At 42.6% G+C, this 18,674-nt stretch overlaps 1 protein-coding gene across 1 annotated transcript; it reads right to left on the reverse strand.

The window, feature by feature from the left end:
• Positions 1-258: 258 nt before the first annotated feature.
• On the reverse strand, positions 259-17,844 carry SENP5 (SUMO specific peptidase 5). Its single transcript, XM_084212706.1, has 9 exons — positions 16,753-17,844; positions 13,544-13,649; positions 13,248-13,395; positions 12,582-12,629; positions 10,611-10,688; positions 7,214-7,351; positions 5,464-5,547; positions 4,026-4,076; positions 259-3,936 (listed from the first exon to the last, which is right to left on the reverse strand). Exons 1-9 carry the CDS (start codon positions 17,702-17,704, stop codon positions 3,826-3,828), a joined length of 1,716 nt encoding a protein of 571 aa, XP_084068832.1. The 5' UTR covers positions 17,705-17,844; the 3' UTR covers positions 259-3,825.
• Positions 17,845-18,674: the final 830 nt, after the last annotated feature.

The following is an 18,674-nucleotide window of genomic DNA, read 5'->3' on the forward strand; positions in this document are numbered from 1 at the left end:
CCAAACCAAGCTGCTACAAACATTCCCTCAAACATCACATCGGTCGCTTTTAAAATTAAAATGAAACCGAACCACTGAAAGAAAACAGGGTTTATGGTAAAACTCAATTTTATTACTGCACAGGAACATGGGCTTCATTCAATGCAAGAGCACACCCACAGTGCACAGTCGTTGCTCAGTGGAGTTAACTCTGCAGCACTTTCCAAGGTTTAAATTTTCACGTTGAATTGAGTAAATGCTACAGTAGATAATGCCAATCAAAAGTCTGAGAAAGTAAAGGTAGGTTAAGCATTACGCTGGAGATTCAACACAAGCCAGCAGCTCTGAGCAAGCCTGTCTGGCTCAGTGATCAGTGCATGTGAAACATTCAAAATATCACCTTCACACTCAAGAGAGCCAGGTAAGAACAGAACAACTGCATATTAGACAGCACAAAGGTCCAGCCTCCATTCTGCAAGTGCCAGCAGCTCAGCAATAGGCATCTCTCTACTCACCTTGCAGAATCAAGGCCACACTCTGCATTTATTGATTTGTATCAGGGGCACAGTCATTTAAAACTATAGATTAGAGCAAACAAAATGGAAACTGATAATTCATTTTCAATTCTGTTTAAGGTTTATTACAACTCAGGTAGCTTAAATTTGTCACGCACAAGGCAGAGGCTTCACCAGTTCTGGGACTATTTGTATAAATCAGCACAGCGAGACAATCTCTTTGGAACAAGTCGTGAAATTTAAGCATCTGCCAAACCAGTTCAGAGTGATTTATGAAAATCTGAAGATCACATTAATGGAATTGCTAACAGCCATAACTACATCCACATAAATGTGCCTCTCATAATAAAAACACTCTACATAGTTCTGAATGTTTTAAGAACTAGTAAAATGACTACAGATTATGAAGTCCATCTCCTTTAAGGCATCAAAGACATTCTCAAGGAGGAGTTAATTAGTCCAGTTTCACAGGATACACCATTACAGAGCCTGAGATTCCGACTGCCTGTGATTAATTTCAACACTGCACCAACATACTTTGCTTACATTAGATCTGTTTTCGATTTCCCCTCCTTTTTTTTTCAGAGGCCCCTCACTGGTGTGTTCACAGCTGGAGACTCAAGTGCAACTCCTCTGTGCTGCCCCATAACCAACTGGAACACTTGTCAGGAAACCTCTAGATGACAAGAAAGCACATAAGAAGTACTTTCCGACATGCATGTTTCCCCACCCTGTTCCCCAGTTCACAAGGCAGCAGATTCAAATGCAAGCCCCCTCCCCTCTAATGATCTGGGACACAGATGCACTTGCTGCGAAGCACCCATGTTCAACACAGCTCACAGAAATCCTGTGCTTTGGTGATGCTGCTGATAAGGGGATCGTGATTAAAGGCTCCTCACCATCTCTCATACAGAGCAAGATGGATGCCTACCAACCAGCAGTAGGCACCAAGCCTTAGGAAACAACTGTTTGTAGTGCAGTGTTCCAGCACATTCCCATGCAATGAAAAATATTCATCAAGGCAACTTGCACAAAAAAATAAGGGTCTTTCTTTGAGGCATTGAGCCTCCCAGGCTGGTAGTCTCACAGGACACCTCTCAAGCTTCCTTACCAAATTGCTCAAGTTCTGAAAATAAAAGCAATTTGCTCATGCAGTTCCTTTTGTTCCACTCCCTTTCTGCCAGGAATCTTGAAAATAAAGCCTCACTTTTATGCACCCAAAGTGGTCCCAGCTCCACATCTCTTCCTGGCCACCCAATTCTGTGTATTCCTTCAAACCGGTATGCACAATTAGTAGCAGGTTATACTGAGGTAAGAACTGTCCTCTGGCTTAGCTGTGGCCTGGGTCAGCTGTCCCACCACAAAAGCACTGGAACCATTCATGTGACAGCAGTGCACAGAGAAGATGAGAATGGCTGCACTGGCTTGTATGTGCTACCCCACAGGAGGAACTACATCCCAAGTTTCAGTTTTCATGGAAGTCACTCTCCACTGCTCACAAGCACTCACCTCAAGAAGGTACTGCTGTCCTGTCAGGTTCACCTCAGGGAAACACAAACCATGTGCTGTGGGGTGCTCTGCACCATACAACGGGCAGATGTATCTTGCCTGTTTGGGTTTTAGGTTCTTTCTGATTCATTAAGTTCCTCGTTTAAATTATCTAACCAAGTGCTTAAGGCTTTCCTTATCTTGCTAAATTAAGCCAGTCCTTGCCAGCTGCCAACAAGGGGAAGTGGGAACACGCAAGAATACTGCAGGAACTCCTTCTCCAGCACAGCAGTGTGCACGTGCTTCCACTTCCTGGCCTGACTGTGCTTGGCACTCCCTCCCTTTTCCCTCCCGTCATCTAGGAGGGATTTGCACCTGGCTTAGCTCAAGTCTGAATGAATTTGCAAGACAGGGAAGTCAAAGCGGTTTTCCTCCATCAGAAGCCAGGGCTATGGATGGACACAAAGTGAAGCTGTGCAGCAGATGATGCTTAGCAATGAAAATACTTTTCCTCTGGGCTCATTCCTGTATCTGGCAGAAAAACGCATCAAAGACATTTGCTGGTGTAGCAGTGCCAGACAACAATCTCTTCAAGCAGAAGTAGCTCTCTTCAGCAAGGAGCACATCACAGTTTACAGCCAAGGTGAAAGCCCAGCAGATCCACTGCTCTCACCCACCCTCTGCCCAGCACAACAACCCTGTGAAGTTCAAGGCCGGGCTCGTGGGCTCCCACCCCTCTGGAGCAGGGTGACATCACCTCGCTGTGTTTGCACTGCATCCACCACAAGTGCTGCAACTCCCAACCAGACCTATCAGTGCTACTGGACACAGACAAAACCAAAGATGTTCGAGACAATCAAACAGCAGATGCAGCAGAAACAAATTAATTTACATTTGAACAAAAGCAAAAGCCAATAGGAGGTTAAAGACAACAATCTTTGAAGACAGAGCTGAAGGGAGAAATGGTACATTTTCACTGCATATTGTGGATCTGAGAAATGACTCAAAGGCATCTGAGATGTAAACAGTTACTGCCAAGGAGTTTATCTTACTATCTAGGCTGTGACTCTTCAAGGCTAGCTTTATAGTTCTCCTTAATAGACACATCATGGAGACTCCTGCAGCATCTTGGAACTTACCACCTACCTGACTGACTGAACTCTTCTGTACTTTCTCTTACACAGGCAAGTGCTGAAGCTTTATTTGTGCAAAGACTGCTTTTTGTCTACAGGGACAGGCTGATAATGACAGCCAGAGAAATGCCAACAGAACAAACTTTATTAGCAACTTGGACTATTTGAAAAAGGGGTCTTCACAAATTAAAGCTGTAGATGAGTTTAGCCACCCTAAAATGTGGTATTCAGTATTACACAGCCACAACAGGGACAATGAACTATCAAATACATTCTAGCTGTTCTTTTTATGGCATTGATTTTTTTTTTGATACATTCAAAGCATTATTGCATCAGAAAACATATCATGCATCTTTATTTTTCCAGACAAATTCACCTGTATTTGTCATTTCTAGCTACACCTCAAAGGTGCCCCAAATCTACGGTTTCATGGGTTTAGTTGCATGCTTTGCCTATATGCATGCTGAAATAATAAATATTAAATACAGGAAAGAACGTAAGAGAACCAAACTGACATTAGGAATAGTCTATGGCAGCTCTGTTATGTTCTGCCAGTTAAAGAACTTTGCAAAAGATTGAGGTAACAACAGTGGCCACACCACTCAGCTGAGAATCGCTCAAAATTCATGGAAATTTTCAGAAATTCAAGTACACAAACACCAGCTGCAACTTGTCAGAAATGCCAGAGAAATTAGGTTGGCTGCATTTTATTAGTCTATTAGCTGGCGTTCACACAGCTCCTTGTAAATCCTTTTTCTCACTCGGGGCATATCTTCCTGGGAGAACTGAAAAGGCTGGTCTAAGGCGAGGCACTTGCAGTACTGGGGAAAGGAAAAGGCTTGGTTGAAAAAAAGGACATTTACTACATGAACAACATAGGCTACTGATTTTTACATAGGAATACTCTTACCTGGAGCACAAAAACCCCACAGTCACTGTCATTTTTCTGTTGTGGAATGCACTGAAAGGAAAAGAAAAAAACAGAGACACGTCAGATCTTTATCCTTTTACTTAGATCCTTCCGTTCTCCAACTCCTGCTTAATGTCCTAAAGCAGATTCAGCATAAGGATCAGTTGTCTTGTGCTCAGAGATAGCTGTTCTGCAGCACCAGAAACTGGAGTTGAAATTACTTGTTCTCATCCCAAACTTTGCAAGGTGACACTCAACACCTTGTTAGAATAACACCTAATATTTAGAAAAATATATAGTGTAGGACAGAAAATAAATTACAGTCTTTCTTTCAAGTTTATTTTCTTTTAGTGACCTACACAGCACAGCTTCTCAATTAGTTTAAATAAATGTTTGTACAGCATTATCTACTTTACACAGGACAAAACTATATCAGCAAAGTCACACAGGCCTAGAGGAAGATTACTCTCGGCATCCATGCTACCAGCAGTGGCTTTCCTCCCCCAGCCACACCAAAGGGCTTCAGAGAACATGACAAATGGTTCATCACTAGGCAACAGGACTGAGCAAGGCAGTCTCAAATGATAACTTTCAACCTTCATTATTTCCTCAAACATGCTCAATTTTGATATGCAGAGCTAAAAAGTCCCAATCACTAGTGCTATTATGTCTCTGGCACTTGAAAAGGCAAAGTAATTGTTTTTTCTCAACTCCCAGATCTTCTGCCTCACAGAATGCAGGAGGATGAACTGACTGCACAGGTTGTGCATGAGTGCAGAGAAGAATCATTTTATCATTGTATCAGCATCTAAAAATAAATCTGTGCAAGGAGGGAGCTGTTGGAAGTATGTCTAGTGTGCAATGACCTGTTTTATATCTTTGGAGCCATTATGGGATGGCTACGCAAATTACATATTCCCTCATTTACACTACACACAAGTTATTCCCTTTTATTGTTGCCAGACTTTGTTTACTTGTGATCAAACGCAATGTACCACAAACAGCCCTGGAGACCAAAGCCCTCTATCCATAGCAAACATAAAATATCAGCAGTAGCAACACCAGCCTTCCCTCCCTCACCAAAGCCCATCCATTCAGAACAGCCCTTTCAGGAGAAGGGGGGCAGCTGAGTGCCCAGCTCAGGCAGTCCTTGACCCTTTGTCAATATGGACACCAGCTGCAGGTTTTGCTGTGCACACATTTAATTGTTCATAGAAAGGCTCAGATCATCAAACCACTTGCAGAAAGTGCTGAAGTCCTGGTGGGAGTTGAATGACCAACAGAGCTGGAATTCCAATGTGTAACTACCTGCATCTCTCCCAGCACCCTCCATGTGGGCAGCATAAACCCATTTACTTGTACAAATATATGAATTTAGAAGCAGCTTCATGAAATCTCCCACAAAGTCAGACCCCAGGCTCAAAGTGCTGTCATTTACCTTTGTCACAGCAGTCTGCCAACCCTGAAGGAACTCGGGGCGATTCTTCTCTTTTGCTTCAGTCAGCAAATACTTTCGAATGTTCTTTATAGAAGAAAGGGAAAAAAGCAACATTATTCACCAACCAAAGAACAGGAGAGAAACACTGCTTGATTGGCATCCTTTTGACAATGAGGACAAATTTCAGGTGAGCATTAGGAGCTAAGCTAAAATCTAGAGGTAAAGAGATGAACTCTGGTGGGTACTGCGCCTTCCACCATCAAGGCTCATTTTATTCTATCAAGGGGAGCTCTAACACCCCTCAGCCACATTGTACACTGCTCTACTTCATACCAGACTAGTTGTGGCACTCAGGCACAAGGTCGGAGTGCTCCCAGACATGCACAGAAAAACAGAACAGCCTGGCATGTGCTCTTTCCTGGCTGACACTAAGGCCCTTACATTCAATGTGGCCACATTTTCCTGCTGGAATCTCAATACAAAATGCTCGAGTTCTGCAGCTAATCAACAAAGCTCCAGGGAGAGCTTTAGTGACACACAGGGAAAAAAAATAGGCTGACACAAGCGAAGAGAAGGAAGCAAGATAAATGAGACTATGGTCTTGGGTTAAGCAAATCCTACTTCTCTGTAAACAGGCTGGGAATTTACAGTACAATTTAAACACTGCAGCGCACAAATATTCAACTTAGTGTGTGGATCACAGTGAATTTTGGGGTATTGCTCCTCTCCTACCCCTAGAACAGGCAGAAATAAAATCTCCTCATGTCTGTGAGACATTCAGGTGCAAATGCCTTGCCTGGAATAGGATGGGAGAGATCAGGCAAGGCAGCAGGAGAGACCGTAGGGCTGCTGAGAGGGATGGCCGGTTCATGCTGCACATTCACAAGCTAGAGAGCATGAGATCTCTTGCTCCCAGGACAAACATTAGCTTCATCCTTAGCAAATGCCAGCAGGCATACTATCTTCATTCAGAAGTCCTGGCTGGGAACTCTCCTGGGTACAATAATTACTACTCTTCTGTAAGCCAACAACTACACACAGTTAAAAGTAGAGGGCTTGCATCAAGCAAGCAATTAAGTTGACAAAATTAGCTTTTGTAAGAGGGTCATTACAATTTGCTAAGCCCAGCAAAAATTTCCTGGCTGTTCTTTATCAGGAAGACTGATAATTTAACTCCAGTGTTCAAGCTGCAGCCCTGAAAGGTTGCTGGGTTCTAACCAGAGGCAAACACCCCATTTCAATGCAGGACAAGGAAAAAGGCAACACACTGTTAACAGCACAGTAACACATAAACCCCAGCGGGTAACACTATGGCATCTTCAGTCCTGTGCTCTCACCCAGGCAACCTATCCCCTAAAGGACCACAATTTATCATTTATCCTAAACACAAGCCCCTTAACAGATGAAAGAAGTGTCCTCACTCTCCTTGGGGTCCTTCTGCTTCCCCATGGCACTGAGCTTTGAGCTCCTGCTTTTTGTGGGAGTGCCAAGTCAGAGTCATCAAAGCTGTGCTGATTACACGGTCAGGCTAATTGGGCAATAGGCAGTCTGACCTCAGCTCCCGGCTCTGGTGTGACCCTCGAGCTCTGTGCTTCAGACTCCTCAGCAGGACAGGCTGATTCTCATTTCATACACAGCAAGACAATGACAGACACACCACATTTAAAGTTTATGGCTGAACAGAAACAAAGGGGGAGTGTTTCCTTTAAGAAAACAGTTCAGACTTTGCAGACACAGCTGTCACTCTTACCTCTACACAAAACTTAAAATGAATGCCTTGGGAATCATAAAATGAAATAATTCGACTGGGGATGTTCACAGTAATGAGGGACCAGTGGACTTCCAGGTGAATAGGAATTAACAAGAGAGTCTTCTTAAATAAGTCCACCTGGCAAAAAGAACAACATATATTACAGAGAGTTCCACAGGCAGAATACAGCATAGCCAGAGATAATTGTATCCAAGTTTCCTTTCTGCCACTCCATAACTGAAATCTTCTTTTGCCCCCTCCACTCTTTCACCAGATTCTTCATGTTTAGCTAATACACAACTTATTAGCAGGCACAAAAATACAGGTACAGTCCAGAAAGTGGCTGAGGAACCTTGTACAGTATCAGAATTAATCACTACTGTTTTTGGGACAAAATCCTGCTCATGCTGCACTGCAACATCTGTGTTGAAGTGGGATTTCTGAGGTAATGATGGCAATACAATTGAGCCTTAGTTTAGGTTAGCTCCTCATCTCTTCAGTAATGACACTTGCCCAGTGTGAGCACCACTCATTTCTATCAGAGGTTCAGATAGAAATGAGTAAGCGACAGATTTTGGGGCTGTTGAGAAGCTCAACACAAGGTAGCAATGTGCATTCACAGCCCATTCACAGCCCAGAAAGCCAACTGCATGCTGGGCTGCATCACAAGCAGTGGGGCCAGCAGGTCAGGGAGGAGACTGTGCCCTTCTACTGCTCTCACAGGAGACCACACCTGAAGTGCTGTGTCCAGCTCAGAGGCACCACATGTAAGAAGGAGGTGGACCTGTTGGATCAGGTCCAGATGAGGACAAAAAGATGTACAGAGGCCTGGGGTACCTCTGCTAAGGAGACAGACTGAGGGAGTTTGGGCTGTCCAGTCTGCAGAAGAGAAGGCTCCATAGAGACTTTACAGCACCTTCTAGTACCTAAAGGACTACAACAAAGCTGGAGATGGACTTTGGACAAGGGCATGGAGCAACATGACAAGATGGAATGGCTTTAAACTGACAGAGGACCAGTTTAGATTAGATGGAAGAAAGAAATTCTTCCCTCTGAGGGTGGTGAGACATAGGCACAGGTTGCCCAGAGAAGCTGTGACCCACCCCAGGAAGTGTTCAAGGCCAGGCTGAATGGGGCTTGGAGCAACCTGGGATAGTGGAAGGTGTCCCTGCCCATGGCAAAGGGGCAGAACTGGATGATCTGTAAGGTCTCTTCCAACCCAAACCATTCCATGATTCTATGAACAGGCTGTAATTACAAACACCCCACAAAACAGCAAGTTTGTAGTTTGACCCCTTCTGCTCTAACACAAGCTTTGAGACTTGCCAGAGGAAAGCAGAGGAGTGCAGGATGCTTTGGTGAACGGAGGAAAGGAGGGCAAGAAGGTAGAGCAGATTCATACTTTCTCAAAGCTAGCTTTGTAGCAGATGTACTGTGGTCACAGGCAAGCAAACAAGAGAAAAGGTCTTGAAGTACAGAACAAGTAGATCAGATGCAACACCCCCCGCGTCTGTATGGCAGATGAGCCCTTACGCTTTTGGAAGCCAGCCAGGGCCTTTCATGATCTTCCTTCTCCTAGCTCCTCTTGAAAGAAGTGTCTAATTACTGGGGTTTTGGTGGCACAGTCCAGAAAATAAGCAAAAATAGAATCCTGAACTAAATGAACTCATCCTGTGGGAAGATTTCTAAGCTTTTTTCCTGTTTTTTTAAGCACTGTGCAATTTGAACAGTACATAATTGCAACACTACTGGCAAGGGCAGGTCTTTTGTAGGAAAGAAAAGTCTATTTCTTGAGTAACAATGGGAAGTCAAGAGACAAAAAGGTGTGGACATTCACAGCAGTTATCAGCTGAGCCTGGCTCACAACAGTCCTTTGATTGTGACAAGCATGGACCCTGCTCTCACCTGCAGAAACTGCTTCCTGACCAGATTACAGCACATTCACTACACACCAATCCATCACTCCTGCAGAGAAGCACAAGGATGTCAGCCAGCAGCAAGCTGAGACCACAAAGGAAAATTGGAATAAGAGAAATGAACTACATCTTCTGTGATGTCCAGCAACAGCAGAGCCACACAAAACTCAAGGGTCCTCCTGTGGCTCTAGTTGTGGGATTACTGCAGGTGTGCAATCCTGCAGCAGAAGAGCAGAAACAGGCAGCCAAAAGTTTGTCTTTAGTTACAAACTGATGTACAGAAGAGTGGTGGCAACCCAGATTCACTTCATCAAGAGAGCAGAGTCAGCTCTGTGTCATGACAGTGAATCAGGAGTGCCAGTGTGATGGGTGATCAGAAGGGACAGACACTAACAGGAGCTCTGAAACCACTGCAGCCAGAGCCAGCAAGGATATCCTGTATCCCAGATACTCTGGTGTGTTTAAAGAGCAGAAACAAATTCCCCTTAATTGCACATTGCAGGATGAAGGAGTCTACAGAACCCTTCCCATAGAAACTGCTTAGTTCTCATTCTTGCTTGAGAGATTCTTTAGGAATTTAAGTATAAATATCTAAAAATTGTCCTGTCTCATCAGGTACCTCTCAGCAGCAACAACAATACAGATCCTGCTTCCAGAACATACCTCAATTTCAGGGGTTTTTAGAAAACTTGGGTTGCTGGAGAAAAGGAATGTTTAAAAAATAATATGTGGGAATATTAAGCACCGATATTCCATCTCTCTTTAAAGAGATTTTTAATAAATTATATGAATAGATCTTATATTTGGATAATGAGTTCATCTCTAGCATTTCACAGATGTGTGCTATTTAAGTACTTCTGCAGAAAGATCATATATTCAAACATGGCCTTTGATTAGTCTTGCCTCATCTCCCATATTAGAAAGGACAAATGTTCATAGAAAAAAAAGAGAGTATTTCTTTTTGCATTAGCTATCCCTGAAAATATTACACCCATGATCTGGTGTGGGTTCTGGAAAGCAAGGTGAATTCTGTTCTTGCCAAGGGAACAACATTATTAACCATGGGTCTCTTTTTTCCTTTCTAGTACCTGGTATGTGTTACTTGGAGTAACAATTTGATTTTGTCAAAGAATACCAAGTTGAGATAAAAGGAAGAAGCAGAATTAAGTCTGCTCTCCTGTAGATTAGTGTACCTGGCACTGTCAGGAGCAGCAAGAGACATTTCATGCAGTTAAATTAACAACTTGCATGAACATACACAAAGAGATAACCTCCCACTGAAGATTTAGCCATCCCAAGTACAACACACCCGTACTAACTTGAGTAGTGCCACACTACTATTTTCATCAAGCCCTTCCCACTTTGTACAGCTCCTTTGCTAACCCATCCTTTGCAAATAACACACTGTAACGCAGCTTCAAGTTAGTGACTGAGCCCAGCCCAGCAGAACCCCAGCACTGATGACAGCATGCTGAAGGTACCTTTTTAGTCCATCGTTTTACCCCATTATATCCTTTGGTTACGAGCTGTCTATGAAAAAAGCTGTTAAAGAAATGAACCTAAAAAGAGAGAGAGAGGAGCAATGAGCACAGAAATTTTCATGCATAGTCATTCCCCTTCCCCCAGGATAATTTATACAAAACAACTTGTAATGAGGCAATATTTAATGTAGGTTTAGAAACAGAACCCCAGTAGGGACAAACAGAGGCTTTGCCAAGCCTCAACTCTTAACTGTTCTTCAGCAAGCTAATAAAATAAGCCTCATTTCCCTATAATATATCATGTGAGCCACTGCAGCATTTATATTTACATTTTTGTATCTCCAGGCATATCATGTTTAATTTTTTTGTTTGGGACAGACTTGGGAGAAAAACACCAGGACAAGGAGTTAGCTTTTGTTGTTCTTTACAGGGAAGAGAACACTGGACTGGAAAAGCAGGGGTGGTGGAGAACGGAGCAACTTCTGGCTTTAGTTGCTGGAAGCTGAGACACAGAAAAAGAAAATGGATCAAACCAGTTATGAGATTTAGTCCAACAGCATTGTCTTTGGCATTCAACTCTTATGACATGAACAATATTCTACTATTGAGAAGTATTTTTAAGATATGACTGATCCATTTGGAAAGTGAAAAACATTTATGACAAAAAAATGTAGGCTTATTCATAAAAAAAAATTAGCTCCAAGTTCACACCATTATTCCCTGTGCTTCACTCGGGCAATTATACTAACAGATTAATACAAATAGAAATCTGCAACATCTGTTTTTAATAATTCTGCTAGTGTAGAGGTGGTAGGAGGCTCGAGCTGTTACTTGAAAAAAAAAGTTAGAAAATTCAGCATCTGAGAACACAGTCTAATAGCCATTAGCTATGCCAACAGACTTCAAAACCACATTCTGAGGTACCAGCACAAAATCTCCCATGAGGATTTCAATTATGCACTAGGAAGAAAAAGCAGACACAAGCAAACAGATACAATCTCCAATACCCCTAGCCTAGCACACTCAGGAAATACGGAGAATACTAATGAAGAATCACCATCACCTCCAATCAAAGCAACAACGCTCTTTCTTCAGAGCTTGAAGATTTGAAGAGTTACATTGTGCACAGCTCATCTAAAAATGGCTTTGTTTGGTTCTTCCTTTGTGGTCTCACCTGAAAACTGTTCTGTCCCTAAACAGATGGGTTTTTATAATTGTCACTGCTGCAAATTTAGTCACAAAATTGGGGGGGGGGGGGGTGTGTGTGTGTGTCTTGATTACTTTTTTTTGCTTTCTTTCTCTCAATTGCCACCAACAGCCAGGAACTGCAGTTGCAAAGCTGTAAGCATTCTGAGGAGGATGCACAAAACAGTCCTGCAGAGTCAATACTGCCAGGGAACCAAGCAGCTCCACACAAATTCACATTCACCAGGCAGGCAGCTGACACAGCTTGAGCTGTTACAGCCCCCACAGCTACAAGGTGGGCGGGAGGGTGAGTGCAAGCAGCACATGTGCATGGTTCAGATGCTAACACTCATGGTTAGTCATCTCAGCAGAAATCCATCTTCATCAAAAATTTCAGCTGCAACACCAGGCTGCTGAGGAAAGGCACTTTAGGAGCAGATAAGCTAGAAAGAGAAACCTCCAGGGAAGTAAGGAGAGTGGGATGGGCCAAAAAGGGGCACGTGTCTTCTACAGGTACATCACTGACATCAGGCTACCACAGAGAGCACCTGCAGGGCTAATACAGACAGTTCCTGAAACAGGAGCAACAGCACTGAAAAGGAAAAAGGAAAGGTAGAAAATTTGAGCAGCACTTAGCAAAAAACTATAATGGAACCACTCGTTCCATTATAATTTGTTGGCCATCGTTGAGCTGAATCCTGATTCTATACCTGAAGTGTGCAAAGTTTCACCCTCCCCTCTCCATCTCTCATTAGGTACATTTGTGTAATAACAAAACCCCCTCACCTTTTCAGGAACTGCATCCATTACGAGTTCACCATACATGTTAATTATCTGGAAGAGTTAGTAAATAGTTAAATACACGCATCACAATTTTTTAAGACCCAAATTCACACGTGCCCATAAAACATAGACCCCTACCCACTTAAATCAGCAATATGGAGAGGAGACTTAAGAGCCACATTGTCTGAAGGACAAGAACTCTGCAACTAATAGTGGTCATCCTGGAGAGAGACTGTAACTTGCTGCTTGAAGTCTGCCTCAATCTTAAATGCAGTTAATTCAATTTAAATCTACTGGTGCATGCCCTGGGCTCTGCAGCCTTCCTGTTTTTTTGGCTGTGGGCCACAGTTCACTGTTTCACTCTTTCATTCTTGCAATCTGCTCAAGCTCTGGATGGGGAGAGTTACTAAAACCTATATGAGTAGCCACTATTTTATCAAAATAGTACAACATCATTTGTTCAAAAGGAAACAGTGTAATTGTGACACCTCCCAGCTTCCAGACTTACTGCACCTGTCACTGTAAAAGCTGCCCAACACTCCTTTTACTTGAGAAGTATAAAGTAAGGGTAGCCCACCTGTAATGTCAGCAGAAGGTGTACAACTGGTATTCTAATACAAATGGGCTAAGAAGGGTTAGGGAAGCACATAAACACCAAGCATCTCTGACCTGGTCATTCAGCCAGTTCTGGCCTTCCAGTGTAGCCAAATCATCCATATCTAGCATGTGCTTATTATAGAAGACCCGGAAATTGCAAGTGGAGGTTTTTGGATGTTTTTCTCGATACTTCATGATTTCCCTGGTGATAAAAGGTTTTCTAAAAGAGGATTGAAAAGGGTGAGAAAAATCAAGTCAAGGTCATGTCAAATGGATTCTGTCTCCTAGTTGTTAGATGTAGATCATGCAGTAGCAATGCAAGTGATTTTTGTTCTTTACCGGGTGTACAATGTGATACTGCTACACACCTATGGGAGAAATCTTCATTAAAGACTTCTTTTAATCTTCCCATGACATCTTTTTCACAGAGTGGTACTAAACTGCCATATTTCTTCATAACTTCATCTAGGAATCCTTTAAATACACCAGAAAAATTAAAGTGCAAACATATAAAAAGCTTCTGAGTTCACCAATCCAATAAAGATCTCAGTTTTTACAGGTACAAGCAGCAGCCATTCTGCACCCAACCAACACGCAGCACCACCTCACGTGGCAAGTACAAATTTAAGAAAACTAAGCTCAAACTGGCAACATGAAATAAAAGCGGGGGTAGGGGAAGAAGGACAAAAATAAAAATGCATGAATCTGATCACTCAGCTTCACAGGAAAAGATCACCCTCTCTTCTTGCCATACACATACATATCTACAGCAAACTAATTATACCAGGGCTAGAGAAGAACCCATCCCCTTCCCTGCTTCAATTAGCATTTTAAATCATTTTACTGCAACGAGAAAAGCATTGGTTCCTGCAACAGGTTTCATTGAAAAGCCAGTATCCTGTCCTTATGGCAGGCAGAATGACTCTCCTCAAATGCAGGCAGCTGGAGCTGGCAGTGTTTGCAGCCTGCTCAGTTCCGCTGCCGCACCACAGTGAACAGAAAAGACGCCAGACAGACTCCCAGCAAGTTTAACTCCTTTACCCTTGTATCCTAGGGATGGCATTTAAGGTGACACAGACAGCCATGCCAGCCTGTCATTGCCCAGGAAAACACGGAGAAACCACACCAGAAAAACATATTAACTCAGAAATAATGAAGAGGTGAATGCTGGAAGAATTGAAAAACCTAGGAAATAGATGTTTTTCTTTCTCAAACACAAGACTGGAATACTGGAGATAAAAATTCCACACAAGCATCCAAAACCACTCTGAGAATGAAAGAGAATGGAGAACAGGATTTCAACACTTGCTAGTAAACAAGAGAAAAAAGACCAAGCTGTCCAGCTCTCTGAAAATGAATTTTCAGATGCAGCAGAAAACATGTGTTCTGTGTACAGAAAGCTGGTGCGTACAGAAAGCTGGATCCGAGATCAGAGTCCAGGAAAACTGCATTAATCCAAAGTCCAGGACTCTTCTGAGGCTGGGGTGTGATGGCAGAGCATCACTGGATAGGGCATTGTGTGCTTACTAAGGCTGTAAGAACATTTCCTGGAAACTTTCAAGATCAGGACAGGAAAAAGCAAGATGAGAGAAACATTGGACAGAAAAAGTGCCCGAAGAACAGAAGTAAGAATAAAAACCAAAGGAGAGAGACCAAGAAAAAATCCAAAACAAAATGAGCTGAGAATACCAGTGAAGATATAACAAGAAGTGTGAGGGAAGGAAGGGAGGAAGGATTGAAGAACAAGATCAAACCACAGTGAAATGGTCTTCATGGGAGAAGAACCTTCTTGCAACTCTGCCACACTTTTGCCTAACAATTTTTATCCCTTACATCTCAATACACTGCGACAGGGAAGATGTTCCTCACTCTGGCTAGAAGTTACAATGCATGGGGCTTATGAGGGTACCTTATTCTGTTTTAATATGTAAAAAATTTAAAGGCTTTTTATTAATGCACAGAGGAAGGACTGTTCTTGTCATTACAACTAAGAGCAGCAGAGCTCCAGACCTCTAGCACTGCTGACCTCACTTGGGCTGCTGTAACTCAAGGAAGAGAATACAAAGTTCAGCCCCTGGGCAAAATCAGATACCCATCGTGAACAGGATTTACCAAGGGGCTGTTTGATACCTAATAGCACTTCTGAATGCACTAAGCATTGCAGCCCATTAACGTCCGAGTTCAGCTGCTGCAGAGAAATTCAAAACCCAAGAGCAGCCCTAACACTTGCACCTCCTTCATGTGTCTACCCCAAGAGCTCTTGCCAGGTCAGCGCTATCTTTTAGGGTGCAGTTAATTATTAACAACACTCCTAAACACACAAGAACTCCTACAACTAAAATTCTTCTTTACAGCTTTTCAGCTGAGAAAACTCAGAAGTACCATACTGACAGACCACAAAACGTTAACCTTTGCCACCCTGATACAACCTTGGCTCTTGCCTGTTGTAGAAGGACTACATCTCTTTTTCTGATGGACAAACTTTAAAACTCCGTTGCAGAAGTGATCTCTTCACTGGGTTACCAGAGTTTCTCTCCATTTCTCACACAGCATCTGGTCCTTGCTCCATCACATAAAGCCAGTCACCAAGATGCACATCCCACACTAACTTACAGATATGGATGTGGAGAGCTAACTCCTCTCTCGTGGTTCACTGTCTCCTTCTTCACATTTTGCTTCAGAGAAATCAATTGCAAAATTGAAGGACAAACAGGTAGGCAGAAAAATCAGAGCACGTCAAACTTCAAACAATTCCTTTAACACTCATTGACACCAGCTTACAGTTTATGGGACTCTAAAAAGCCAATTTCTCCAAAGGAAGATATCAGAAACTCTCTGAAGTTACTCTGATGATACAAGATGGCACAATGTGTTAGCTTACTGCTCCTTACTCTGTGTGTAAAAAGCTGCTACACATAAATAAGACACCAATTACTATTTTTATCATGCTTCTCTTTAGAGAGACTATCGAATACTGCATGCTCAGCATAGCACAAAAAAACCCCAAAGACTTTTTGCTGAACCTTTGCGAAGTCCAGTCTTTTAAAAAAAATATTGTCTCATAGGATTCATTAAGCTTACTCTATGAACAACTGTAGAGATAAATAAGGGACAATGAACAGTATTTGGCTATTAAAACCCAAGTTTAAGTGATTTAGTGAGCAAGAAAAGAGAGTATAAGAGCAGAAGGAAGCATTAAAATATGTAGGATTTTCAAAAACCAAATTAAGAATAACAATTGTCAACCAGTTAAAAACCTGAACCTTTTGATTCCTCATGATAAGACATTTGAAATTTCTATCAACAATTTCCTGCAGATTCCAATTAAACTACATTGTATTCTCTAAAACAAAATAATCTTAAAATAGCTTGTCAGATAAACACTCATTTGTCCCTCCCTTCATGCAGCTCCCCTCTTTGCAGCCTCATTTAACCAAATGTTATGCTAAGTGACCTTTACAATTCAGAGTAAGAAACCATTTTTATAAAGGAATTAACACAGTATGTAAACTCCACAATACACACAGCAGTTTTCAGGAACTACTCCTGGATGCCCTAAGATATTTAAAAGGTATACCACAAAGCCACGTTGCCAACTGCTCATCAGCCACCCGGGAAGTTTTCTGACTGTTCCTTTTGCCTCCCTTCCGAGCTCCTGACTTCAGTCCTGTGCTTTCTGGTGAAGGCTCCTCCAGAGGACTTTTACAGTAAGGGTGATCTAGTAATTTTGAACTAAAAATGTCCAAGTTTAAGGAGCCTTCTACTTCCATCTGGCTAGAGCTGTCCTCATTCTGTGTCAGCTCCATGGATAAAGGTCCATTTGCAAAATTATCATTGACATCAGAATCCTGCAAGGAGGATTGCAACAGTGTCATTCCATCTACACCTACAACCTCCTTGGATTCTGCCCCATCTTGATCTGAAACAGCAATTTCTTTTCCTGCCACGGAGACGACAATGTCAGAGCAATGATCCTCTGCGAGAGCCCCATTGGTCTCCACCTGGTGCAGGGTTTCTGCCTCTGGAGAAGCTCTAACATGCAGTTCTGGTGGGACAGCATCCACACTGCCACCGTCCCCTCCGGATTCTGGATCCTCGGAACACGGCTCCGTGGACACGTCCTGCGTGTGGCAGATCTCAGGTGCACATATCTCGTTCTCCGCTCCTAAAGATTTGGGTGTATTACTGTTCATATCTGATAAGCTGTACCGCTTCCAAGGACGCTTACTTTTCGATTTCCAGGAGGAAAACAAATTACACAATCCACCTTCAAAATCCCGCTGAAGCGTTTCCTGATGGTCCCTTGTAATTTTCTGCACCCACCTTCGCTTGATTTTTCTTAATTTGCAAGTCTTGCCTCTTGCTCGAAGTTTCGGGAATTTTATGATTCTATACCGAAACCTAACCATAGAAAGTTTCTTATGCATCATAAATAAAAATCTCTTTTTTACAGTATGATGGTTAAATTTGGACCTCTTTAGAGCTGCCAAGGGGCCACAAGTTCCATTCCACTCCCTTTGCAACAGCATTTCCTTTTATAGCCGTTTAAATCTACCAGGACTGTGCTGCCCTCATCGTTATTGCTCTCCACCACGCTATATACAAAACCACCTTTCTTCACAGGTAAGGCAGCACCTTCCAGCAAGCCACATGAGACATAATGGATATGGCCAGAGATGCTATTGAGAACAGCAACAGTTTCAAATTCTTCATTCAAGGGATCTTCACTCTGAAAGGATTCATTGTTGAGTTTTCTTACTGCTTCTCCAGATGAGCTTTCAGCTTCGTGATAGGGATAGGATCTTTTTGCTCTCAGTAGTTTTGTAAGGAAAGCTGTATAATTCAACAGTAGGTTTTGGACAGGTTTCTGCATTTAGAAGCACATCAGGAGCCCACCTGCTTTGGAGCTCAAGTGTCTTCCTTCTGCACTGCAGTATTCTGTACAGTTTGTTGTGATTTAAACTCACAAATAGCTGGGCACTCTGTCTTTCCTCCTAAGTTAGGAAAACTTGGTTTTTGAAGCAGTATTTCCCAAGCTTCCCAAAACCAGTGGTCCATCTTCCAGACTGGGCCAACAGCTGACTTCTTTGCCAAAGCAAATGTCTTCTATGGCTTTTCATTTTTCTGCTGCATTATGATCTTCAAAAATAGCTGAAAGAATAGGGGAATTAATTCAGAGTTATCTGGACTGTAACATAATAGCAAAACACTAAGGCACAACCCTCAGGCCACATGTACATCTAAAATTCCACCCCTCCTCCATTCACAGCCCCACATTCCCGAAGACATTTTCACTTCCACCAAAAGGAAAAATAAGTAATAGTTGCAATGGTTCGGTGTTTGTTCATTTACCTTCCCTAGAGGCAGAGCAATAAACAGGTAATTCTCCATCCCATGCTCCCCATATGTAATTCATGACTCTCTAGCCTGAGGTTAAACCTCTCTCACTGCCTATGCCTAGGGCAAGCACAGTTAACCAGCTTGCTTTTGAAAAACAAA

Source organism: Fringilla coelebs (genome assembly GCF_963513975.1).
Source record: "Fringilla coelebs genome assembly, chromosome: 10".
NCBI classification, from domain to species: domain Eukaryota; kingdom Metazoa; phylum Chordata; class Aves; order Passeriformes; family Fringillidae; genus Fringilla; species Fringilla coelebs.

Bases quoted from the DNA above. Each gene is read 5' to 3' on its own strand.
- SENP5 (XM_084212706.1), bottom strand. From the start codon at position 17,704: ATGCTGTTGCAAAGGGAGTGGAATGGAACTTGTGGCCCCTTGGCAGCT. The intron at 10,689-12,581 runs GTGAGGGGGTTT...CTCTCTTTTTAG, and splicing joins TGGATGCAGTTCCTGAAAAG to GTTCATTTCTTTAACAGCTT. The intron at 3,937-4,025 runs GTAAGAGTATTC...TCCTTTCCCCAG, and splicing joins GTGGGGTTTTTGTGCTCCAG to TACTGCAAGTGCCTCGCCTT.